General features: G+C 48.7%; 2 protein-coding genes across 7 annotated transcripts in view; both read right to left on the minus strand.

Annotated features, from left to right (window-relative positions):
• MCF2 (MCF.2 cell line derived transforming sequence) overlaps positions 1 to 12,258 on the minus strand; it is a 54,669-nt gene extending 42,411 nt beyond the window's left edge. For all 5 annotated transcript variants that reach the window (XM_082289573.1, XM_082289570.1, XM_082289572.1 and 2 more), the window contains exons 1-3: positions 12,099 to 12,258; positions 798 to 866; positions 126 to 240 (exon numbers count right to left, since the gene is read on the minus strand). In XM_082289573.1, the coding sequence (XP_082145699.1) occupies positions 126 to 240; positions 798 to 866; positions 12,099 to 12,240 (326 nt within the window). In that variant the 5' untranslated portion in view covers positions 12,241 to 12,258. The remainder of the gene's footprint in view (positions 1 to 125; positions 241 to 797; positions 867 to 12,098) is intronic.
• A 4,013-nt stretch (positions 12,259 to 16,271) lies between these two features.
• ATP11C (ATPase phospholipid transporting 11C (ATP11C blood group)) overlaps positions 16,272 to 26,055 on the minus strand; it is a 55,150-nt gene continuing 45,366 nt past the window's right edge. Inside the window, exons 27-30 of one of the 2 annotated variants that reach the window (XM_082289575.1) lie at positions 25,436 to 25,539; positions 23,790 to 23,943; positions 21,694 to 21,784; positions 19,518 to 19,555 (exon numbers count right to left, since the gene is read on the minus strand). In XM_082289575.1, coding sequence (XP_082145701.1) covers positions 21,695 to 21,784; positions 23,790 to 23,943; positions 25,436 to 25,539 — 348 coding nt within the window. In that variant the 3' untranslated portion in view covers positions 19,518 to 19,555; position 21,694. Of the gene's footprint in view, positions 19,556 to 21,693; positions 21,785 to 23,789; positions 23,944 to 25,435; positions 25,540 to 26,055 lie in introns of both variants that reach the window. The other variant, XM_082289574.1, reaches the window with a different exon arrangement.

Here is a 26,055-nt window from a genome sequence, read left to right on the forward strand (position 1 = left end):
GGCGCTCTGAGAGCTGAAGAAGCCCCTCACCCCACACATGGTATCACCCTGAAGATCCCTGCCTAACCCAGGCAGGACCCACACCTCTGCCTTCCACAGGCAAGAGCTAAAAGGGAGCCTCATACCTTGGGACTGACGTTAGGTACGTTAAGACTTTAGATACATTCTCCTCAGGCACCTCGTTGAAGCGAGCGTTGTCGGGGAGGGTGATAATCCAGGCCTTGTCCTTTCCTCTTCCACCTGGAAAAAAGACAAGGATGCTTCCCTGGCCATGCTTGTGAGGAGGGCCAGCAGCAAAGCCCAGGTGCACCAGTCAGGTCAGAACACGCTGCCATTGGCAGAGAGGTTTTTCACTTCAGAACAGCAAAACAAAGCCAAATCCTGCCTCTGAGTCCAAGCACAACACACAAGTGCAGGTTCTAAAAACAAATGTATTGAGTACCAGATACTTCCTTTATTTACTGAGTGTACTTTACACAGGACAGCAAAAGAAATCAGAAATACAAGGGCAAATGAACACACTGGTCTGGAACCTACAGAAATACAAGCAAAGTGCCTGTTAATGCATTGAGCATCGGCAGGTAAGAATATTTTACAGTTTGGCACGAGACAGAAACCTAATCTGCTCTTTCAAACTGCCTCAATGTTTTATTAACATTTCTAGTGGCACAGGATACTACCTGATGGGTAATATCTCGTGTGGAGTATCATTCTGACAAATAGCAAGGAAGTTTATCTGGAGTATTCAATTGCCACAGAGAGTGAGAGAGAGGCCCTGAAGAAGTTCTCGTACTCACCAGACAGAAAAGCAAACTCCTTCATCAGATCATCACTGATGTCCTTTGCATAGATGGGTATTGCAGTTTCTGGAGAAAGGGAAAAGCAGCAATCAAAATGAAGCACAAATCCAAAGCACACATATTTATCAATGTGTTAATCCAAAGGTGGAATTTGAACCCAGCGCAGCTTCCCTAAACTATGCCTGAAATTTTGTAACAAAGCATATATGGATCTTAGGGATGTTATTTCTAATGTTTCCAATGACTCTAACAGGGTGAAAGCCACAAATCAGCAACAAATGTATTCCACTAAATGTACCAAGGGAAAGCTGCCCCTTTGCTTGAGTGCCCTCCCTCAACAGGCCATATCCAATGTAAGTTTTTATATTTTGAAGTTAGTCATTCTACTCCCTGTTTTACAGAGTCTCCCAGTGCTTCCCACCTTGGCAATGCAATGGGCTGAGGTTTCTGCTGGGAGCAGCAGCGTCCAAGGCTGCTGCACTGGGAACAAGGTTGGGCTTTCAGACTGTTACAGTCTTTAATTTTGAACAAATAAGCTTCTGAAATCATGTTTTCACCTGGCATGGGGCCATAGACGTTGGAGAGGCTGTTGTTCTTGTGTTCAGTTATTAGATTTCTTCTTAATTAAATAATGGGAGAGGCTGTTTTAATGCTGTATTTAGCACCACGATCATTTCAGTGGCAATGAAGCGCATCGGAACAACACACACAACTTTACCTTTCCCTGGGAGAAGGAAACAAAGACCAGACTGACTAAACACAAGAGGAGCTTAAAGCTGGCAGACATTTTTCTGGATTATCTATAAATGGAATGACAGCTAAAAATTAAACATCCTTGTTCCTGCAAATAAATGTTTTGAAGCACATCTATACAGATTAAAGTCCTTGGGCTTTTTGATAATCAAATTTTAAACACTGATTATTTCACAGAGCTGGTCCTAGGCAATAATCTTCTGGCTCTTTTAAATCAGACAAGCTGCATACTTCAGCACACTTCAGCATAATCAATATTTATTCTATTTCCCTTTTTCCAAAAGCTTTCTGGTCACTTCTACTTTATTCAAATATTTTTCAGGCCTGTACAGTGCTGCAGCACAGCAGCCCAGATGTGCAGGAGGTGGGGGGTACTCATCCTCCCACAGCCCCCACCAGCCATGGGCTGCTCTCTGCCCTTCTATGCACACACTGCTAGTTTTCTCTCTTGTAGATAAAAATGTGATTTTTGTTTGTTGAGGATCGAGCCTCAGTCCCACTGGCATCTACAGAAACATTCTTGATTTTAACAGGCCCTAGAATTGGTCTTGGTGAGAAAGAAGTTTATCTTGCAAAGATATTTCAAATATTTGTCTCTCGTTCAACTGCTTCACCCAACTTGAGGACAAGCAGCAGCAAGAGATTTCTTCTCTATTTGTTGATTTTTTTCACCAGGTCAATGGTTTCATACTGATAAAATTCACATTTAATAACTTAATGAGCTCCAACACATGAAGTAGATGATATTAAACGTGTGTGCCATTGAAAATACAAGACAAAAGCCTGTGCTGTGCACACATATTTACCACAAATCGGTGTGGGGCTGCTCAGCAGCCTGTCTGTGTCCACAGGCAGGGTGAAGCCTGTTCCCAAAGCTCACCCTGCCTACCGCTGGCTTTCCCCAAAATGCAGCACCAGCCCGGCCAGGCACATCTTGCCATGTGCTGTAACATCCCCGTGACTCAAGTGCTCAGCAAACACAGCTCCAGGTTGACAGTAAATGCAGCTTTTGCTTTGGTTCTGCACTGATTTGAGAGGGATGTGCCAGCTAATTGAGGCTGATCAGGAAACAGGCTGGAGAAAGGAGGTTAACCTTTGCGTGGTTATCACTAAATCACTAAATTTAAAAGTTTCACAGGACATTTTCTCACTGAGAACCACCTAACAATCTGCAGGGAGGCAGGGGGAGTTTGTACCCATCCTCTGGGGAGTAGGATAACCCAGCAGCAAGAGGAGCAGAGTGGCTGCCCTCTGGCAAGGTCAGGGCACAACAACAGCCTGACTGTGGTCTGATTAGAGCCGCTCCTCAGCCAACTCATCCCTGGCACTTGCTCTGTGTTGGCCACTGAACTCAACCTCCTGGGCAAATATTAGGGAAAATCAAGGGCTGGCATCAAATCCAGAAGCATGTTGCTGTGCCTGGGGCACATCATTTGGATGCTGCAATAAATCCTGTACAGAAGCAGGACCTTTGTCCTCAAATATTAATCTCTGGAGAAAGAGCAGTGAAAGGCAGTGAGGCACCAGAGACATCAGCCTCTCAAACAAGGCTTCAGCTGATGTTCTTTAGCAAACTGGGGATTTGTTATTTAAGGGACACTCTTGGGACAGTACAGAAAAGACCCCGGGGCACTGCCCAGCGCTGGCTATGGACAGCACAGCCAGCCTGCATCTCGCTTGGCACAGGGTGGAGGAAGCCAAGGCTTCAAGAACGTCCACTCATTTCTTTCAAAGACAAAAAGAGGCTTTGTGATCATCAGCTGTTATAAAATCAAGCCTGAACTCCCCATGCTACAGCATCTCAGAGCACTTTAAAAACTGCTGTCCCCACAGAGCTGGCATGACCTCAGGTCTGAGGGTCTTATTAAAACAGCAGCATCTGGATGGTAAATTGTCGTAACAGTGCAGTGCCATTTTTATATACATTCTAAAATGGACATTCATGAAATGTTGCTGCAGTTATTACATTCAGAGAATCCTCTGCAGGGGGGAGATTGTTGCCATGATACAGAGTTTTGGAGGCTGTGTGAGGCCAAGCAGGGAAAATACAAAGGGGGAATTCAGAGCTCTGTACCCACTGAGGAAAGCCAGTGTGGCTCAGCAAGGAGCCCTGCCAAATCTGTCCGGTCCCCATCTCCTGGCTTCCACAGCCCAGAACATCTCCCAGGGGTGTACCAGAGTACAGAGGGGGGTACCTCGAGGCCAGTGCACAGACTGCAGTGGTGAGAATGATGCCCACTGTCAGTGAGCACGCCTTTCGAGGAGATGCAAGCACGCAGGGAGCTCTGCAGTGACATCCAGAGAGGGGACAGCTCCTGTCCCAGTCCAAATCCCTCTCATAACACTCACACTCTGAAGTGCTTTGCTCTTAGCAACTATTGTTTTCTTTCCTTCACCAAACTTCGCAGGCCCGCAGCATCTGCAGGCACAGCTGTGTAACACATCTGCCAAGCTGCTGTAACAGCGCCTCACGCTCACCTCACTGACCAAACACTGTCTGCTGCCGGGAAATCCATTTGGAAACGGCTTTGCTGTGATTGAAGAATAGCAGCTTTTCACGTGGGGGTTGCTGCTGTAGTCTAGGGAACAAAACTGAAGTAAATCAAATGAAAAGTGTAAAGATCACACTGCTTCTCCATGATCTGCCTGTTCTCAGCTGCTTGTCCCTTTGGACACCCAGCAAAGAAGCATTTATTTGGTACTGAGGGAACCTTCAAATCAGCACATTTGCAACTGATTTCCACTCTCCTGGTGACTTTCTGGGCTAACTGGGGTAACCAGCCAGCGTCTGTCTTAGGCTGTCCCAGCACAGGAAGGCTCACCTGCCCCAGCAGGTCCTTTGAGGCTGACACCACCCGTAACACAGCCCTACACACACCAGCAGTGTTTGCAGGAAGCTCTGGTGCTCAGGGACTTTCAATGAGCTGGGCTTTCTCCAGCTGCCACAGGCACCCCTGTCTGAGGCCAGCATCAGTGCAAGCTCCCCCAAACAGCCCATGGAGAACAAACTGGGGCAAGTGCAAGGATTAAATCAAATTAAATTCCCATTTTGCTTTGTGCAGGAATGGGAACCAAATTCCCTTGGAGCAGAGTGCTCCTACCATGAACCCAGCACAGTGGGGAGAGTGGCCCTTCCAGCTTCTCCTGCTGATGCCGCTCCACTTTGCAAAATTAAATATTCACTGGGGCAAAGAACAGAAATACAGCCCTGCATCTGAGGAGAAAGAGCAATGCACCACCTGCAATCCATCCCCCCGGATTGCCATACCCACTCCACACACCCTAGCCGAGTGACCCTGCAGCCCATCACTCTCCCTCTCCACACACCATGTCCAGAAAGCAGGACAGAGGGAGCTAATAGGGGAAAAAATACTACTTTACACTGCCTGCAACCTGCCCTACTGCAAACAGCACACCTGCCCATCGTCTACACAAAGCCTGTGCCAAGTGACAAAGTGCCTGCCCCTGGCTGCAGAGAAGGAGAGGGCAGGAGGATGGAGGCATCCAGGCAGCTGCCCTTACTGCCCACACACTGCTTCAACCAGTACCTTCCAGGGGACCTGACCCACCTGTGTGCTTCCCCAGCAAGCTTACACCTGGACTAGGATCCTAATATCCACGTGACCACACCCAGCTCCCGTGTCTCTGTCCTGCCCAGGAACAGGACATACTGCTGGGTACAGGCAGAGCAGATGTTTACACAGCATTTGTAGGAACTGGAGCCAGGAGCGGCTGGCAGCCGGCCAGGGGGCACGAGGCTGATGGAGATACCCCATGGCACGTGCACTGCAGAACGTGTGGCACAGAACACCACATTGTGCTCCTCAACAAGGCCTGCTCTATTCACCAAAAGGTTATTTATAGGACCTGGTCTGAGCAGAGAACGGACAGCCAAGGTCCTGAGGCTGCTTCCTGGATCTGAGAGTGAACTCTTCAGTAGCTGAGAGCAAATCATGTCTCCAGGGGCTTCAGGTCCTCATCTGGGAACAGAACAGGCACAAGTGCCAGCAGGGCTTGGTGTTAGCAAAGGGCCATGAGCATGTTTGATGACAGGAGCAGGAGAGACCCCTGCAGCCCCCACCCACCAGGCTGAAGCAGGTGTCCATGTCTGCACGGCTGTGTGAGAGCTGGCACCAAAGGGTGAGTGCTAAACACCCTGCTGAACCAGCTGTTGGGTGGTGTTGGACCAACCCGGACAGATGGGCAAACCACAGCACTGGTTTCTGGATACAACAAAGAATGGAAGGTCTTGGGATCAGCCATGAAGTCCAAAAGACAGGACTTGGTGGCTTCCTCCCCAGAGACTTCAGGCTCAGGGATCATTTCTCCCTACAAGTGAGTTTGCAGCGTGCTGGCTCACAGGGGCTCACACGTCCCCCACCCAGCACTTACAAAGATTCATAGGGCAGAAGAGCAGAGGGGGGTGCTAATAATAAGAGACATTTCCACTCTGTTCCACCAAAGTCACCCACACAGAGCACATGGGGGTTAACAACCTTACACTGCAATTACACCTCTATAGCTGAGGAAACAGCCTGACCACAGGTTTTGACCTGGGAGGACCTTCTCCCCATGTGAGAAATACCCTGCAGTAAAGCATACCTTGCATCAGTGTCCTTCTCTCCATACTTGAGAAGTTCAGCTGCTAAAGAACCATGGAGACTTTGTCGTGTACAGTGCATGAGCTGCTGTGGGACTGTCCTGCATTTGCACATGACCTCAGGTATGCTGCAGAAGCTCCATATGTCATCATCAGTCACTTCCAAGAGCACCGCTGAGCTGCACACACCCTTGTATGCACCAAAACCACGTTCAGCTGCTTGTGCATCCTGCACAACCACCACACAGACCCTTGGCACCGGCTGTACCTGCAGCAAAGACAAGGCACTGCTGCTGCTCAGGGCAGCCACGCAGACCAAATTCACCTTTAGCCATCCCAGTGTACGAACAACAAGTGCTGCTGCTGCTGCACCAACACCAACAGTTTGCAATTCCAGGTGGTGCAGCCATTCCCCACGCCAAGTGAGTGACACAAAAGACACATTCAAATATTTATGACAGAAAGCTTCAATACCAGCGACTGCTGCAAGTCCCTTTGTCCCCACAGCCCACAGGGACAGCTCGCACCTCTCTGCGGCCAGGGGCTCACGGGAGCATCTGCAGTCCTCGAGCCCTGGGCTCAGCCTGCAGGCACCTGCTGCCCATCTACAGCCAGTCAAAACCAGGCTTTCATCTTGAGGGAAAGATTAGCAACTACATTAGGTTTATAATGCCTATTTTTCTGGAAGATATGATATATTGATCCTGAGGAAGATGACAGGGCTCCTGGGCCAGTTCTGTCAATATCCTCACAGCAAACCTCCACCTGCACATAAATCTCACAAATCTCTGGTAAATTCTTGAGCTGGCAGAGGCTTGCAAAACCCACTGCTAGAGGGTGGCTGAACTGCCACCTCTAACATCTCCTTGAAACAGTATCAGCACAGTACAGGGAATAAGGGATGGCAGAGCCACGAGCAGAGCTGCACCCCTGGAACATGGTGAGAGCTGTGAATGGACAGGGTGGTGCAGTGCTGGCAGCACACCCTGGTCCCCAGGCCACAGGTGGCAGTGGGGCCATCCCAGGGCCAGGACTAGGTGGCCCTCACATGGAGGCAGGTCAGCAGCAAACACCTCCTTTGGAGCCAGGCAAGACAGATGCCAGCAGCACCCACAATGCCAACAAAGGGACTCGGCCCCTGCAAGACCTGCATGCCCTGCACATGGCATGAAAGTCCCACCAGGATTAGTCCATCGCTAGGAGTGACGGCTTGGTCACCTCACCAGGTTCAAGGATGCCTTTAATTATCTTTTCTCAGACTGGGGAAGATTTTTAAGGAAAGGCTCACTCTATTTTCAAGCTCCTTCTTTTACGTCTCCCCAAGCACCTGCTCCAACACAGCGTAGGAAGCAGGATGCAGCACCAGATGGTCCTCTCTTCTGACCCAGGGGCTGTGCTTCTCCTCCGAGGCCTGCCGGGGCTTATGTGCAGTCAGTGCTTCAGTGCAGACACACATCCCCAGCACCCACACCTGGGGGTGTGCTCAGCTGAGAAACCGTACAGCAGAAAAAAGGAAAGCTTCTGAAAAACTAGAATGACCTTTTCAAGAGGCTTAGATTTAGATACACTGAGGATAAGAGGAAAAAGGCAAAAAAAAGTGCTGTGAAAGGAAAAGAAGATAAGAAATAGAAAATGTTAACTCGGTGCAATTCAGGTTTGAGGACTGCCATCCAGGCAGCGTGACTGACCCACAGAGGAATGTCCTCACGGGACCAGCCCCATCAGAATCACCACCTTCCAGTGTGGCCAGAGGGGTGGGACACCACCACATCCAGGCAGCTACCTGGGATCTGGCCCCACAGCCAAGCTGCAAGCCCCAGGGCAGAAGCATCCCCCTGCCAGGCATCCCTCCAGCAACTGCAGTGGGGAAACACCGGCTGTGGCTGAGCAGGAGCACCCCGGGCACTGGTATGGCACAGCTGCAGCCACTCACCAACACACAGACCAGCAAAACCTCATTCCTGCTGACCACGGACCATTGCTGCCAGCAAGACAAGGTGCAGCCAGCCAAGGATCCCAGACAAGGTGCAGCCAGATAAGGATCCCACGTTCATGGAAATGTCATCCTTCAGTACAATTCTGAGAGCTGGAGTGAGCAGGAGGGTCTGCAGGAGCAAGCGGCTGAGCCACGCAGCCAGCGAGGAGGAAGAGGATGTTCAGGGGAGGTTAAAAGATCTGGGGTGTCCCAGTCTGCTGGAGACCACAGAGTTTTGGGGCCGGGGGGAAAATCTCTTCCAATTTGTATTTAGCAACTGGGAAACCGTGGAAGCTTTGCTAAAAAAAAAGGTGAAGCAAAAGCAAACTAAGCAGCGACAAGGCTTACTTGTTACCTCCTGTTATGCTCTGATGTTTTCATGCCCAGTCAGAAAAACTCTATTCTCATATCACACCAAACTAAGCAAAAATTGGGAAACATAAAAGCCAGCTCCACTATACGTGAATTCACGTCTATTGCAAGAAATGTAATAAAAGATTCTCAACACCCACTCTTTTGGATTGAACCACAGTGTGGGAGCTGAGAAAATCTAGGTTCTTGCATTTCTAATATATAGCAGCTTCAATGTACTTTTGGTTTCCTCCTTTTTCCAGTTTCAGCCACTCTTCCCTTACCAAAGAGAGCAGTACAGGTGTTTGCACATCAGCACCAGGGCACATTTGCCAGCTGTGTAGGAAAAGGCACATTTAGCATCTGCCACCAGTACCCATCTTCCCAGCCCAAACCATCACCCCCTAAACCAGAGCCCATTCAGCACAAAAGACTTCCAAAACCCAATAAAAATATACAGACATCAGTAACTTTCCCATCATCATTCACTACCATGCAAACACTGTTTTTTCAAAGAGGAATTCCAGCTTTGTGCACAAAGTAACTCTTGGGAGATATATCAGCAGTAAATCCTTGGGCCCCACTACCTGCGTGGGAAACCTGGAATGAAGTTCACTGCAGTCACCGGAACAATTTCTTTCACAAGTGCTATAGCCAGGAAACTAAACTACACAGCCAGGTTCCCCCAGTGGCATCACCTGGAAACTCTACTGTAAAGCAAGGGAAAACAAACACAATTTTTCCCAAACTGGAAGTGGAAATGCCCGATTCTGGCATTCCCCATTGAGCAGAAGCACATTTCCAAATCCAGCTAACCGTGTTCCTGCAGCAGGCCTGTGGAATAGAAAGTGAGATGGGGAGGATATTGCCGGGTGTCTCACCACCCAGCCCTTGGACAAACATCCCCGGAGCAGCAGGATAACTGTGCTGTGTGCTGGGTCCCAGGGAACAGCTCTGCCCCAGGAGATCCTGACTCATCTCTGCTCTAAAACTAAGTGCAGTGTTGCCTGGGAGGAAAAAGGGATTCAGAAAACAAGGCAGCCCCACCCAGTCACTTCCACCACCACTCCTCACACTCCAGCTCCTCTGCCCACCGATTTTCCAATAGCCTTAAATTTCCTCGTGTTAGGGAAGCTGGCAGATGAGATGGGCGAGGCTGTGGCAGCAGAGCAGGCTGAGGAGGGACCTGCACTGTGCCCAGCACATGCCGAAACAACCACTGTCACAGCCACACGTGGCTGTCCACAGGACGAGGCTGAGGGCACCCGCCTGGCTTGTGGCTCCAGGATTTCCCTGCAAGTCCTACCTGCCAAAACCAACGCCAACCAAAGGCTCCCACGGCAGCACAACCAGGGGCAATGTTGAGCTCTGAACTCCCCATCTCCACGCACACAGGGGAAGCTGTGTCCCCAAGCATCCTCCAGCTCAGTGGTGAAGAGAGCACTTGGGAAAACTCTTTCTTTCCCCATGTTTTACACTTTGGTTGTTCCCTCCCACGCAGCCCTGCTGTCACTTCACTTTTGTCCTGGTACATGAATGATAAACCATTAAACTGTGGTTGTAGCAAATGTGATGTAGGGAGAGGAAGCGCATCCCACATACTACTGACTGCTCCCAGACTACTACTGCTCTGTGGCCCACCCAGAGGGTCTGGGCTGAAGGAAGCACAGAGGCTGCTGTGGTTCTGCCACGCTCTGAGGGAGCCCAAGCCATTTTAGAGATCAGAATGGCCATAAAAGGCTTGAGATTTTTACAGGCTTTTATCTCAGTCTAAGGCAGATACACGCAGATCACCTTCTACTGGAAAAAACCAACAAGTTTCCAGTACTGCTACATGTAGGGAAATGGTTAAAACATGGTCCCAGATCAGGCTGAATGCTCAGAAATCAGCAATAAGGGAAAAAAGCTTCTGATTTATTTTTAATCTCGTGATTGGAGAACCTTACTCAACTTTGTCTCTTTTTCAATGCTTTATTTTAAGAACCTATGTAGATGCCAAATCATGGGTCTGCATCCTGCAGCTACAACCACACAAGTGTGCCATTGTGGGGATATTTTGACTCTGTATGACCATTACACAAAGGTCATCTGCCAAAAGCTGGTTAGGAGAGAGGGCTCATGCTCATAAGAAACGCAGTACCTGCTTTCACCTGGTTCCTATTACATGGCTCACAGCAAACGCTCACCATCTGTGTCCCCATCCCCATGTCCCCAGCTCCTGCTCCAGCAGCGTGGGTGTTCCATGCTGACAGCAGCACAAGGAGGATTTAATCACATCCATTCAAGCAGCATCCTCTGCTAATTGACCATGACCACCCCTGCCTACATTCACCTACTCCATTTTCAGGGTGCAGGGAAACGAACAGGGCCAGGTGGGCAGGACAGCCAGAGCAGAAGGTGCTGTTGGCACCATCTCAGAAGGGCATGGACACAAGCAGCTCCTGGGAAGAAGGTGACACATTGGTAGAGCCCTCACCTGTGACCTACCCCCGACAAATTCTTCCTGCGCCCCCAATTGTGCTTTTCAAAGAGGTCAAGAAACCTGGACTTAGACAGGAAGCTTTTTTTGGGTCACTGTGTCTTTTTTGTGCCTGGCACAGCTCCAAGTGCTCCGCCAGCTGCAAACAGACACGGAGCGATGCCTTTGCCTGCTTCTGACTCCTGACAAGGTGTGCATCCCCTAGTGAGGCTGGACTCACCCAAGGTGCCACCAGCCTTCCTGGTTTAGGAAAGACATCACCGCCAAAATACAGTAACTGTATTTCCTGTAACTCCCCATGGGAAAACAGGAAAATAATGAAAAAGTGAGGGCTCCACGCAACTTCTGAGCAGATCACTGTCCATCAAAGGAAACATCGCTGAGGCAGCTATGGCCTGAGATAAGGAATCAGATTGCATTTCTTCTCACATTCAGGGTGTGCAGCCACAGAACCACAGCCACATCAGTACAGTGCTGCATTCCCAGCACAACCTGGCATTCAGAGGTGTTTGAGGACCAAGGGACAAGGGAGGAATGACGAGGTGTCTAAGAGAGACGCACACCTTAGACACATCTGCTTCCCTACTTCAGGCGCTGGGAACGGGCGGTCACTGCCAGCAGGCTGAGACACAACTTCCCAGGGAAGAGTTCTTTACTTCTGGCCACGGGAACCCGCGCAGAGGGCTTGCACTGGCGAACATCCCCCTGTCACCGGCAGCACCTCCTGCCTTCAGCCCGCACTTTGAGCCACGCGTTCCGGTGACATGTCGGGGGATGTCAGCGGCGCGGGGGACGCGGCTTCTCCTGAACACCGGGGCCGTTCCGCACCCATCGTGCCGTCCACTGAACACATAACAAAACAGCACCTCGAATCCTCAGCCACCCGCGTGCGGCGAACCCTCCGGAGGCTTCCCCGGGCAGCGGGACCCGAGCGCCCATAACGCGCCCATAACGCGCCCGGCACCGGCACCGCGGAGGGATGGGGCGGCGAGCGATGGGGCACCTGCGGGGACACCCGTGCGGCCCCGCCGGGGGCGGAGCGGTGCCGCTGCCCCCACGGGGGTGTCCGGGGAAAGCCGCTGTCCCCCCACCCCCGCCCGGCCACCTGCGAGCCCCGCCGGCCCGGCCGCCCGCACTCACCGGCGGCGGCCTCCAGCAGCGCGGCGGCGCGGAGCAGGCGGTAGTAGCGCTCCATGTCCCCCGCCGAGGTGCCGCCCGGCGGGGGCCCGGCCGGGGCCGGGGCCGGGGCCGGGGCTGGGGCCGGGGCTGGGGCCAGGGCCATGCCGCGGGCAGCGCTCCCCGCCGGCAGCGCCCGCTCCGCGCCCCGGGCCCGCCGGGGCGGGGCCGCCGCCTCCGCCCGCCCCCCGCCCGCCCCCCGCACCGCCCCGGCCCCGGGGCCGCGGGCATTTCTTCCCTTTTTTTTTAGCCCCTTCCCACGCTTTTTCCTTCCTGGTTGGTTTGTTTGTTTGTTTCCTTTTTTTCCCCACTTTTTTCCCCCCTCTCCCCCCGTGATGCTCCCCCCCTTTTCCTATTCCTCCCCCCCTTTTTTTCCTCTTTATTCCTTTTCCCCTTTTTTCCCCTTCCCCTATCTTTCCTCGTTTCCCCCCTCTTTTTAGTCTTTTTTCCCATTATTTCTTTCTATTCCCTCTTTTCCTATTTTCCTCGTTTCCCCCTTTTTTTTCTTCTCCTCCTTTTCCCCTTTCATTTCTTTCCCTCCCCTTTTATTATTTTTTTTTAAATTTACCGCTATACCCAGTGCCCCCCAGCAAACCACCCTCCAGCTGGATTTACTCCCTGCCTTAGTGCTTACAGCACTTCTGGGCGGGGGGGGGGGGGGAAGGCATTTCCATCCTCTGCAAACAGCATTCTAGCAAATTCCTTGAACGATTTATGAGAACTACAATAAGTCGTACTACAGCCAATGCTGGCCAGAGCTCCAAACACAGCACAGGGCTGACCCATCATTCTCAGTTTCCCTGATGCTAAGGTTCAAACGATGCCAGCTCATTCTCAACAGGAGCCTGAGCTGCCCAGGAAGGCAGCACGGAGAAGTAGATGTTCCTGTTTTTCCAAAACAACCTTTTAATTATGCTCTTTACTGTAATAGCAGCCTTTTTCCAACACTTCAGCAGTCAGGGCTATTAATTAAAGAGCCATGGTCTAACAGTGGTAATACAAAACCCAGCATCTTTTGGTAGGCCCTTCTTACAGTGATACAGAATTTTTCAAGGAAAAACTACCCATTCAGTCAGCGCCCCCCGTTCATGATGCAGCAGGTTCTCACTAACCAAACAGTTTGGATAGATGATTTTCTGTCTGGTCACAATGCACTTCTTGTGTGACAGGGAGAGCTCATGTGCAGTTACTCACGAAAAAATCCATCTGATATGCAAGGCTACAAGTGAAGAAATACAGCCATGCCACATTCCTGCTGCATTCTTATCACAGGAACGGTGTTTGCGCTAAACTGCCACGGCTCATGGAGAAATGGGACCCATCCAGGTGCTGAAAGTCTCTTTTTTGCTCTACCACTGGGCAGGGGATGCCCTGCTGTAACCGGGGCTCATCCCCAACGAGTGTCACACACACACCTGACACAGGATTTTGGGGAAATGAAGCTACCCAGTAGAAGATGCAGCTGTCACCCCTAAACTTTCACAATCGATCCATTTCTTGCTCTCTGAACAGAAGGCAAAGTCATCAAGTCAGGATCTGGATCAGGTCTCTGCAGCCAGCACACACCCTACTCCAGCCCCAGGTGGGCTGGGCTGGGCCACGGCACTGGATGCTGGCAGGAATCCTGCACATCCCAGAGCTGCACCTCCTCCAGACAGTTCAGCTGACACAAGCCAGCCCCAGCCAGCTCTCAGCACGGAAAAGCTGCATTCACTCAGACTGGAGGGTAATTGCTCATGGCTTTTCCTTATGGCCACTAAGATTCATGGTTTGGAAACCCAGCTGCTACAGACCCTCCTTTGGGGCAATTCACAACAAATGCCCAGCTATCCCAGCAAGGCATTCCGCAGAGCCAGCTCCTCACATTTTACACTGGCAGAAGCTCCTTGGTACGTCTGTCCCCTCCAGAGCTCAGTGTTACTCTCTGCCTGCCCAGGAGATAATAAACTGAGAGAGAAGGACCAAGGAGACAGATTAAAAAGGAAACAATGACAGCCAGAAACATGGCTGTTTCTTTTTCAGGCCCCACAGCAATGTTCAGCATTCTGAGATTGGCACATACAAACTTGAGCATAAGGGGCAAGAGCCCTTTAGAGCTCTGGAAGACCTTGACACCACCTGCAGCACCTGCTTGCAGAGATTTATTTCATGTGGGTGCAAAGCCTCATCCTTAAATCTAATCTTAGGGAGAAGGTGTAGGAAGAATTCCAACTTATTTCATTAAATCCAAATCAGAGGCTGAAAAAACCCACTCAAAATTCAAACCCTCTTGAATTTGAAAAAAAAAAAGTACTTTTTTTTCCCCTTTCCCAGATTAAGGCTAGAAGGTTGGGTTGAGACTGGAGCCATTATTTGGATTTGAGAAATCACCCTTCAAAAATACCTGTTCAGTCAAGAGCTGAGAACTGGAAAAACAGAACTGGCTAACACAGGTTAGAGTCAAAGTGATGACCAAGGGAATTGCTCACCTCTGGAATAAGCACAGCAACAACAAACTACTTGTGTAGAAGAGTAATTAAACTTGGGTTGCTTTTCATGGGATTTTAGGAGGATTTCTTGAGCAGACAGCAGCATCACCCTCAGTCCAGGGGTACTGTCCAGTATGGGTGTTTCCAAGCTGGTCCAGGTGGGCAGACCCTCCATAGCCTGGCAGAAATCCTGGCCTCACTGAAGCCAGCCACACCCACACAGATTTAATCAGGAGGAGGATTTTATGTCTCCTACTTGAACGTGAAAAAAAAAAGGGCTCCACTCTGTCACTCTGTTCTGCAACTCTCACTTTCCCCCTGCATCAGTCAGACCTGCCGTATTTGTTGTTACAAGCCCTGGTTTTGGAAAGGAACACTCACACAGGTGCACACACACACCCTTTCTCCAGGCCACACTGCATTTTCCAGCTCAGCAGGTTAGCCCCAGACATGAAAATTTAAGAAGCAAAGCCCAATCCCAGCAGCAAGAACACTGCAGATACATGTCCTGCAACAGCTGCAGGGGGACAGCGAGGGACAGGGACACCACGACCCCTCCACGAGCCAAGAGCCCTCACACGCCAACAGCCTGACCTTAAAAAAACTGCTGTCCTTGTTAAAAATCACCTTACAACATGACAACACTCCTCCTTTCTAACAAGAAGGGCTACATGGGTGTTTTAAGTGCTAATTTTGGTGCTTTCTGCAATACTTGGTGCCAGGTGGTCATCTCCCACCGCTTACGTTTACAGCTTTTGTCCTGCCAGCCTGGGCAGCCAGCTCAGAGTAAAATCCTTTCCAGCTCTTCAGATGATTTTCACTATCACTCCCTGGTGCTATTAAGATTCTCAATGCGTGGATCTGGTTTCCAATAGTACGAGCTGCCTCGGAAAGGTTAGAGTTTGTTTTAAATAGCTCAGCCATCTGTCCTGCACTGGCTGATGGGAGCTGCAGAGATCGAAGCAGCCAAAACAGAATTTTTCAAACTGTCAGTTTTTCATTACAAACATTTCAGCGTGAATCAGACCTGTGTCCTTAAAAAAAAAGTGAAGTCTATATATTTTCCTTGTGTATTATACAAACACTGCAAGTCGTGCTTTAGCAGTTTCCTTGTGTTGTTGGAATTTCATCAATGCAAATGTTGGGCCTGAACCTCACCAGCACCAGGCACTTTGCAAACCTCATTTGTGTACTTGTAGGCTTTGAACTAAAAAATACTCATTTATTACAGGTAGCCACGGCACACAGAACCAAGAACCAACACAGCAGTATGGAAAACACTTCATGAATGGAAACATTCGTTTTGAGGGAAATGAGTTGAAAGCACACAGGCCAGCTGTGTGCAGCAGCTGATGCCAGCAATTGCTAATACACTGCTGGAAAAATAAAAATGTATGAGAAGCAACCACTATTTCCTTAGGCAAATGCTGCTCCACATCAGACAACCAAGCATGGCCTTGCTGGCATCTACCCCCAGTGAAAACACTGATGGTGCCCTTAGTCCTACCCTGGAAAAGCCCACATAATCAACTATCCCCTAGGAGTTTCAAAGGAGACGAGACAGACAACAAATATATATTAATCAGAACAACATACCAAAGTTTATTGATTACTTCAAACAAAAGTTTCTGTAATGAAAAAGGAGCAAGTTGCATTCATAAAAGGTAACATTCACATTCAATTTCCTTGATATAAAGCAACATAAATGTATAAAATTGCATTAAAGTGAAAAAAATGTAAGGTTGCAGTCCTTTTTCTTTGCAAGAAGCTGAAAATGTATCTGCTCATTGCCTGTATATAATTTACATTTTCTATACACTACATTTTTTTAAAAAAAATTTGTAGCTGGGAAATTGGATAAATGGTGCAGTATTAGGAAAGTTTTTCGACTGTGTGTATACAAATTCAATTTGAAGCTTTTATGCAATTCCAAGTCATTTATAATATTCCTGCAACGATTAGGATTAGTTTTTGAAAAGTCGCTATGACTACACCAAGCTCCACTGTTATCACATAAGAGTTTTAGAGGGAATCTTAATTACTTTCCTTATCTTTCAGTGTCACTAGTCAGTGATTAAACTTCAACAAATTATTATGAGAAAAACCCAGCCTTTTTTCCTTCAAGTTTCTCCACCGAAAAGCCTGTACTGGCCTTCTAGCCCTGACGAGCACTCACCACGGCATCACTGTCCCATTGCTACCACCTCAGCTTCCTGCTGCCGTACACCTTACAGCCACTACCACCACTTCTTCGCCTCTCTAACCTCAAAAGGGGTCCTGTTTCCCCCGATTTCACAAGTCACCCACAGCAACAGCAATTTCATTTCTGCCACTGCTGAATGATGAGGATCAGCTCTTCTGCAGGACCAGGACAGCCTGGTTGTCCTGGCACACAGCACTACACCAGTGCACTATCTGAAGATCCAAGCCCAAGAAAAACTGCATTCCCCCAAAAGAGCTGCTACTCAAGACATTCTGCATGAATTCCACCCCACCTGTCAGCACACAGACCTTGGGTTTGAACATACAGCTATTGCAACGGCTTGTTCCAGCTGGAGACAGGACACTTGGAAACACCAAGAGAAGGATTTGGTTCTCAGAAGGCTCTGTCTCGAGACAGGCAGCAGAAATCATCCTGTTTAAGTGACTATTGAACAGTTCACACGCATCAAGTTTCACTGTTCCCACTGATATCACCAGTGGAATTCCAGGAGAACAGACTTTGACCCTTGGAGTAGAACATGACAAAACAAACAGAGAAGCAAGGTGTCAGGCTTGGGACCATTCAGGCTTGGAATGGTTTTGAATCACAGGAATTAGGCATTTTAGCGCCCATTTTTTAAAAGTTATGTAAACACAAGTCAGCAACTGTATATTTAAGGAGAATGGTTAGATTTGGCATATAGAGCGCATCTTCCTCGTATTCATCGTATACTTGATCTGTAGGCACCACATTTTAGCAAGAAAAGTTGAGAACGGGACAAGGTCTGCAAGTTGAATTCTAGGTCTGTGAAATGAGCTAGGAAAACGGGAAAAAAAGAAGAAGAAAATGAAAGCTTTGCCCATGGGACACATGCTGGCAGTGCAGCTCCTTACTTGCATGCAGCAAGGAGTCGAGCTGCGGGCGCTGACACGGCGCAGACACCAGTGCAGAGTGTATAATACAGTGGTCCTGTCCAAATGTCCCCTCCCATGCTGGGTGATGGCAGAGCAGCCACAGGACTGTGCACTCCCCTCTCCCTCTCAGGTAAGGCCCGTCCAAGCCCTCATGATGCACGAGAGAATTTGCCAGCAGCTGATCTGCACCAGTTGAAGACAAACCACAGGGGTGGCAGCCAGAGAGCAAGACTTGATTCTTCCCAAAATTAAAAGTCTGAGGTTCAACAAAATTTGGTGAGGGGAATGTTCTGTCTAGTCCCAGATTGTTTTGTGGTATGTACATGACACAAAGCCTGAGCGAGCGGGAGCCAAACCCAGGGGCAGCGCAGGGCTCGGTGCCTCTGCAATGAGCCTTGGAGCTCCTCACAGGGGCTCCTCTGCCCCTGGGGGACATCAGCACGAGGGAGGGACTGTCACACCAACCAGTGCTGCCACACAGGCTGCTCTGTCACTGCTTATGACTTAACACAACAAAAAAAAAGCTGCTCTTTCCACATATGAAGTATCAGAGAAAAAAAAACCAAAACCATTGAGAGTCAGGCATCTCACCTCTGCTGTGCAGGACCTAAAGAGAAGAGTTCCTACAACCATGGTACAGGTAGATGTAAAAAGAACATGCCGATTTAAAAAACAAATAAAATGTAAAATGAAATCAGGTTCATGTGTTCAATTTTAAACTGTCTTCTTTCTCCTTAGTGCAGATAACTCAAGATGCAGTTTTATACGCCTGCAGGTTCACAGGCACAGCCCATGTCCCCGGGATCAGCCAAGGACTACACTGCCACTCAGGCCTTTGAAGTGTTGGAGCAACTGCACAGTGCAGTAATGTAAGCACAGCCACAGGAGCCTGGGCAGAGGGGCTCAGAGTCTGCCACAGCCCAACTTTTGGCATTCCCTTCTCCCCCATGAAAGCTTCTTTCCATCACAAACAGCCACTAAACAACCTTTTCTTCACCCTTCAGCAGGAATAAACCCATCAGCAAACTGGTTGTGGGAGGATGCTCTGGCACTTTCCCAGCACTGCAGGTCTTCACATGGACACCACTGCTGTGGAGAGACCACAGACTGCTTCCAGCCATACCTGGAGGAGGGAGCAGCAAAGATTTCTCCCAGATTTTCAGTTGATCCTGCTGTGTGCATCTGGGAACCCACAGCTGGGAGGGGACAGCCGCTGGCCGGGGCAGCCCAGCCCCAGCACCAGGAGAGGGGCTCCAGGTGCATCCACCTTCTGTGTGAGAGGAGCAGCCTCTTCCCAGTGCCCTCAGTGGGCTGGAGGGGGATGTTATTGGGTTGAAGTCTGTGCTACTTCTTTGGTCAGGCAGAGCAAAAGTTTCGAGCAGCTCTCTGCTGCTCTCGGACAGATCTGCAGTGGGCAGAGGAAGCCCCCATGTGAGATGGGGCTGGCACTGCACTCTTGCACTTCAATTTGTGCTGTTTTGGGTGATTTCCTAAAGATGCTTTTTCAGCCTCCAATGATGTAGAATTTGGCAGAATTGGTTTTTCTGGGAGGGCAGGGAAGCCACAAGACCAAAGACACGGGTACCGTGGGGCCAGTGCCCTGGCTGCTGCTCTACCAGCATGGCTCTTACAGTCCTTGGTACTGTCAAAGGGAACTGTCAGGTTAAACCCACGGGCTTTCCTACAGCATGACCATACACAGTGCTTGTGTGGAGCACTTTAAGGTATCCTGAGAGGATATCTTTCTGCCAAATTAGTAACAGCATCTTCAGTCTTCACATAACCATTCTCTATACGTTTGTATGACACTAATACAGGCAGATCAAAGGGGCCAGCCTGCAAAATCAGAAGAAAAACAAACATGTATTGCAACTGTTACATTCCCAAACTCAAAAACCTTTTCCTGGGTTATTTAAAAAAAAAAATTAAATTATATAGGAGAAGAAGAATGATTAGCCCATGATAAAAGTGCCAAATATCATTCACAACCAAGCAATGAGATGACAAATCAATTTTCACAATTTGCAAAATGCTGCATGAAGTTTAAAGTGGCACCTGCCTCGCTGTCTGTCCCCGGCAGCTCCCGCTCTGGGCCAGTCCAGCCACCTCCCACACCAGCCTGCAGCAGAATGCGGTGGTGGAGAGCACCACCTAATGTCGGTGGGGAAGGACTGGCTGCACGGGCCGGCTGCCAGATGCACTGGAGGCCTGGCAAGCCGGGCTGCTGCACCTGCCGTGCCCATAAACCTGATTTCTCCAGCAGCAGGCGCGGGCACAAAGGTGCGAGAGGCCCGTAGATAATCTGCAGGCTTATGTTTGCAGCAGACACCACACCTGACATCTCCACTAAAAGCAGAATTGTGAATTCAATTAGGCACTTTTTTTATTCTGCTACTGCCTTACTACCAAGCTTAAAATCAAGTCAACCCACACGAGGATGCTCTGGGTGTGCGTACAGACACACGGACACCGAGACATGCCTCTGTCCCATGTGCCCACAGACACAGATAAGTACATGTGTTTAGTTTCCATCTATGCAGATGAATTAAAACATACTTATTCTATCTGACAGAACAGCATGCACCCTAGAGAAAGGGATTTTTGGTGCAATTCAGATGCAATACTGGAATCATTTTAACAACTGAGATTTCAATGCTTCACTGTAAATGTATCAGCATTAGCTTTTATAACCAGTGTTAGCACAATTCAGACTGCACTCTCAAATTAAACTTTCTGTAATATTAGACTGAAATAGCAGTTAGATTGAAAGATTTGTTTACATATTGCCAAATATTTGAAAGAATCTGTACAGATATGGGACTCTGAAGAAGCTGGATAGTACCACATCCCCAAATTAAAATGTATCCCAAGCATTGCATCTCCATTCCACAAGGACAGGTGCCCCACACCAACAGTCAGAAGGATTACAAGAACCATGGTTTAATTGATTTGGAGGGGGTTACATTTGGTTAACTGATGCCCTTAAAACCATCCCAACTCCTCCGGACAGGGTACCTGTTACAACACATTAGACTCATCTGAGAATGTTCTTAAAAGAAGTGGTGTGACAGAAGGTCTGGCCGACAATGAATCAGGTGCCTTCCTGCTGCTCTGCAACAGCGAGGCAAAGAGACTTATAGCACACATGACCCTCAGCCTGCCCGGGGTCAAACAGTGCAAGACACACAACCCTTTTTACAGCTGAGTCATTTCATAAAGGATGGAGCAACACACGGTGATTAACACTGGCTCGGTTTTGCAGGGCAAGAGGCATGGAGGGTATTCAGAAGCTGGCCCTGCTTCTCAAAATGTCTGGAGGTTTATGCTGCAGGTGCATTTGAGGGAGGAGGAAAACATCCCTGATCTCCACATAACCGGTATTTTTAAAACAGCAAGTAATGGTGGAGATGTGCAATGGAACCAAACACCAGGGACATGTAATCAAGGTGCTTTTCTGTGCATGGCCCCACCACTCCCACGGTCAGCAAGTCCAAGACTATTCCTCAATGTGAGGGCTGTGGCTTAATCACACAAAGAACAACGGCAGCATTAACAACTGGGATAGACTGGGCAAGGTGGGCACTGGGGAAGCTCCTCCTGGGTCAGACAATCCTGAGGCACTTGACAACTCATCCAGAGGACAATCAACATCCATTCCACCTTGTCCCACTTGTATCTGGTCCACTAACCCAAAACTACAGCAAGGAAGGAGAGTGTAACCAGCTTTGTCTGTGTCCACCTCACTTGGACATCCTGAGCACGACCAGCTAACCCACCTGAGGTGCAGCAAGAGACCCAAGGGGAAGAGACAGACGAAATATTTAAGCAAAAGATTTAAATTAAGGCAAAAGGCGGGGAAAAGCAAGGTTTTGCTGTGTGAGCAAATCTAAATGTGGGTTTTCAGGAGTTAGGCATTAAAAGGAAGAAAAAAGCAGTTGAGCAAGCAACACATTGCGACTCAGAAAGGAAATCACCTTATTCACTCCAAGAAAAGCTGTGATTGCTGGAAGTTTGAGAAAGCATGAAGATAGTGGATGTTCCTGAGGAAGGAAGGCGCTTCGTTACCTAGTTCACAACAGCACAAAAGACAGAAAATTGCAGTACAAGAAAGAGAAAGGCAGAAACCAAGGAAAACACAAATGCGCCTTGCAGTTAAAGAAACAAACAAAACCAAAACAAAATCAAAACAACCACCACACTTCCACACAGGAAACTTAATAAAGGCTGAGCAGAGCTGATGAGCTGTGTTATAGGACACTGGGGGTGAAACCGTATCCCCACTGGGGTCAAGGGCAAATGCCCATCAGCTTGGCCTGAAGTCCATCCTACCCTTCCAGAAGGGACCCTCGGCTGCCAAGTTGTGGTTCAGACCCCTAAACAATGTTCCTAATCCTGTTTTTCACTTAATGCTCCCCTTGGGTCTTTTTATTACAATATTAAGGTCAGAATTTTCAACAAAGGTCTTGATTTGAAATCCTCTACCTAGTCTTAGATGCCTTTACAAATCAGGTGACTGACTTTGGTGTCTGATGGCAGACACAGATATCCAGCTCCTTCAGGCACTTACAGTAAAGCTCTTACTCAAAATGTACATTTAAATACGGCTCAGCCTGTGTTTAGTTTGGGATGCACATCTGGAGACTTTTCTAGACAACACCCAATTTGCTTTGCTAAGTGATTTCACAAGAGCCTTTGTTAAATGAATATAAAGCACTCTTGAAAGTAAGTATTGCAAGAGGGGATCTTTGGTCAGCAGCTGAAGGCAAAAATGGGTCACCTCCCAGGTGAGTTGAGCTGGGGCTCAGAAACCCCCAGGTCATCCTTCCAGGGCACTGTCCCCAAACTGTCCTATGTCTGCAGCTGAGAGCAACTCACTCCCAGCCTATTCAACAGGGGTGCCAAGCTAGAAACTATTAAATCATACTCAAGTGGAAGAAGTTACATAGATCCTCATAAAATACAACCATGGCTTTCTTACCATCTCTGTTGTTTTCAACTTTAATGACGCCCTGTCCCTGGAAGTGTTCATGGCCAGGCTGGATGTGGCCCTGAGCAACCTGATCTAGTGAACTGCATCCCTGCCCATGGCAGGGGGCTGGAGCTGGATGATCTTTAAGGGGCCTTCCAGCCCACACCTTTCTGTGATTCTATCAACGATCCAGGGGTGGGGCTAATCTGGCTGCGAGTTAGGCAGGGGTGACCCCACACCATGTCCCTTCAGCTGTGCCCTACTGCAGCCTGGGGACATGTAAACCCGAGGTCAGGAGGCCAGGGCTGGCTGGCAACACAGCACATGCTGACCCAGGGCAGGACTCGCTGATGCTGCAGGGGAAGAGAGAGGCTGCAGGAGGGGAAGGCGCAGGGGGGGTCAGCAGGGGCTGCCCAGGGGATGGGGCTGCACCCCTGGAACGTTCAGCACCTCTGGGCAAGCAGAGACAAAGGCAGGGGGCTCAGCACAGCGAGTTGTGAGCCTGGCAGTGCTGGCCTTCCCCACTTGCAGGAGCAATGAAGAAAACTTTAAAGAGGTTTCCACTTCCAAAGGGAGCCCTCCTTCCCCAGCAGGGAAGGAAAGCTGTTCAGAAACCAGACGCCTTTCAGGGACAGTGAACACCATGGTCTGAGCCCTCGGTTATGTATGGAGGATGGGCAGATGTGACAGGACCTGACCCTGCTCCCACTGCACCAGCACCCGAGGACACACCCAGGGGAGCACCCTGCTTGTGTTTTTCTGACATAAAAATGAGCAAGTTTTTTCAGGACAAGATATGGCGTGTTTGATGGTCAGTTCAGGCTGGACAAGGCTTACACATTTCTCCAGGAGACAGAACATTCCCACCCAGGGAAGGCAACTAAGGAAAGGCACAGGTTGAGTCTCTCCCCGCTACAGATCTAGGCAGTATTTTTAGAATAACTTCTTGACGTTTTTGGCATGTGAAAGAGCAAGACAAGACTCAAGAAAGCCTCCCTTGAGATGTGAGTGGTACATGGTATTGTTACAGGTTCATCTGGTGCCTAAGGGTAAGAAAGGTCTTCCTAAAAATACAGTGGGATACATCATCTTGTTCCTTACCTGATGATTTTTCTCTTTTATATTTTTTAAAACTATTAGAAGAATTTCTGGGAAAAGGCTGATAAAGATCAGGAGAATTATTGCCAGCCATGTGGAAACAGAAGTCAGCATATGAGCAAATACAAAATACATTCTTTGCTGCTTCAAGAAAGGCCTGAAAAAGAAAGGATACAAATAAATTCTGGTTAACATGGATTTTCCAAGGTTAGAATCAAATGAGACTTCATGTCAAGCTGTCAGCAGTTATGCCTCCCTTTCAGATGGAGATGGGTACAGCACAGAAACACACTGTCCATCCTTCTCCCAATCCATCTCCTGCCTCTGACTGCACTATTTCTGGAAGAAATACTTCAGAAATGTCACCATCCATTTTGAATCTTCCACATCTGTTACTTTTCAGGGTGGGAAGGAGCTTGAATTTAGCTACCATCACTGAAAGATAAGTTATTCACCTCATCAAAAACCAGGTAATTTTATTTCAGCTTCAGGCTTTGCTATGGCTTCTAGTTTGGGTTTGATAGTGGAAATCCAGAGTCTCACAATCACAACAGGTTATTTGCTCCTTCCTCCCCCTTCCTTGATGAGGAAGAGCAACCAACAGCTGTTTGTGAAAAACACCATCAATAACTGATGACAAGGATCCCAAAGCAGTTTTTGCTTAGTGTTAAGTCAAAAATATTGAGCTATGCAAGTTAAACAGCAGAAGGAGTTTTCAGTAGAAAACTCACACATTTCAGCACGGAGTTGTGGCTAGACTGCAGATCTGGATCTGTGGGTCAGCAAGAGTTAACTGAAGAGTTAAAGCTTGTGATGCCCAAATAAAAGATTTAAATCTGTTCTACATCCTTACTAGCAGGTTACTGGATCAGGGATCCAGCCAATAGCCCATGGGAAAGCAAAGGTGTAAAATGGGAGATGCTGTCAACTGTGAATGTCAACTGACCACTTACTGCAGCACAGGAAATACACAACTGGTAATGCTGGTAAGGTACTAATGCCCACCTGCCTTTGCAGCACATTGAACCTAAAATACTGGTTGCACTCAAATCAATGAGAATTTCTTCTACTCAGATCCATGATTTCAACACCAGGACCTGTGCTTTCTCCTGTTTATTTTTCCCTCTCAAGCTGTCCCAGAGGGCCACGTCCTCTTGCTCTGCATCTGCCTCATCTGTTCCTTCCTTCTGTTTCACTGGGTTTCTTTCCACCATGAATTCTTCCTGTCTCTCTCACCCACATGCACAAACAGACCCTAAAAGGTTTTTACTCTAGAACCTCCCAATAAAGACAAGAGCCTCAGCACCACAAACGACCCATCAGGCAGAAAATCAAACACCCCCTGCCAAAGCTGAGCACCTGGATGGCACCCAGGGTGTTCCCTCTCTCAGGCTATTCCCTCTGGTGGGCTGAGACCTCCTCAAACACATCTCATCATGCAATAGCCCTCTTCCAGCACTGGCTTTTGGTGGGTGTTGGATGGAGGCATCCCTTCCTCACTGAGCAGAGAAGGAGCAGGGTTGCACATCCCTTGCCACCTGCAAATCTCAGGATACCCCAAATGAGGGGATGCTGCAGCCATGTGCCCTGCACAGCCAGCACTGGGCATTGCCCTAAGAAAGACCATGAAAAGAAGAAAAGATACTTGCCAAATGACTCCTCCCCAAAAGAATGAGAAAAACACATAGAAAGCAAGGGAGCCCCAAATCACAAAGTGGTTCATCCACGTCCAGAATCGGGTATCTAACGCTAGCTGTGGGAATAAAAAGAGAGAGAAGAAAGGCTTTAGATGCAGGGTGTATTGGGATTGTACTTATATGAAATTTCAGACTGGTTTCACACTAAGGTTGAAGGTTCTCCAAACAGCTACCTCTGTGCATATGGGCACCAGGAAAAACATTTTAAATATCCACAGTCTGGCACAATGTTAGCAGGGAAACAGTGACATTCTAATTGTAACTGACACTTTTTAATGGAACAAATTTGATGCAACCCTTGATGCTACAGGAAAGAAATGTCTAAAGGTTACAGGGACTGTAATTGCCTCTTGTCACCACCTGCTGTCCTGAACCAAACATAAAAGACCTTTTGTAAGGTCTTATGCAAACAGTTTGTTCTGGAAAGCTCCATGAAACAAAATAGATTTGCTATTGTTATTTGACACACGTGCTTTTGTGATCACTCTGGCACTCAGCCTTGTCTGAAACAAGGTGAACAAATCCAAATTCTCTATTGCTCCTCTCCTCTTGCTGGAACTGAACATCGAGGG

This window comes from Coloeus monedula (genome assembly GCF_965178545.1).
Source record: "Coloeus monedula genome assembly, chromosome: 12".
In the NCBI taxonomy this organism is placed as follows: domain Eukaryota; kingdom Metazoa; phylum Chordata; class Aves; order Passeriformes; family Corvidae; genus Coloeus; species Coloeus monedula.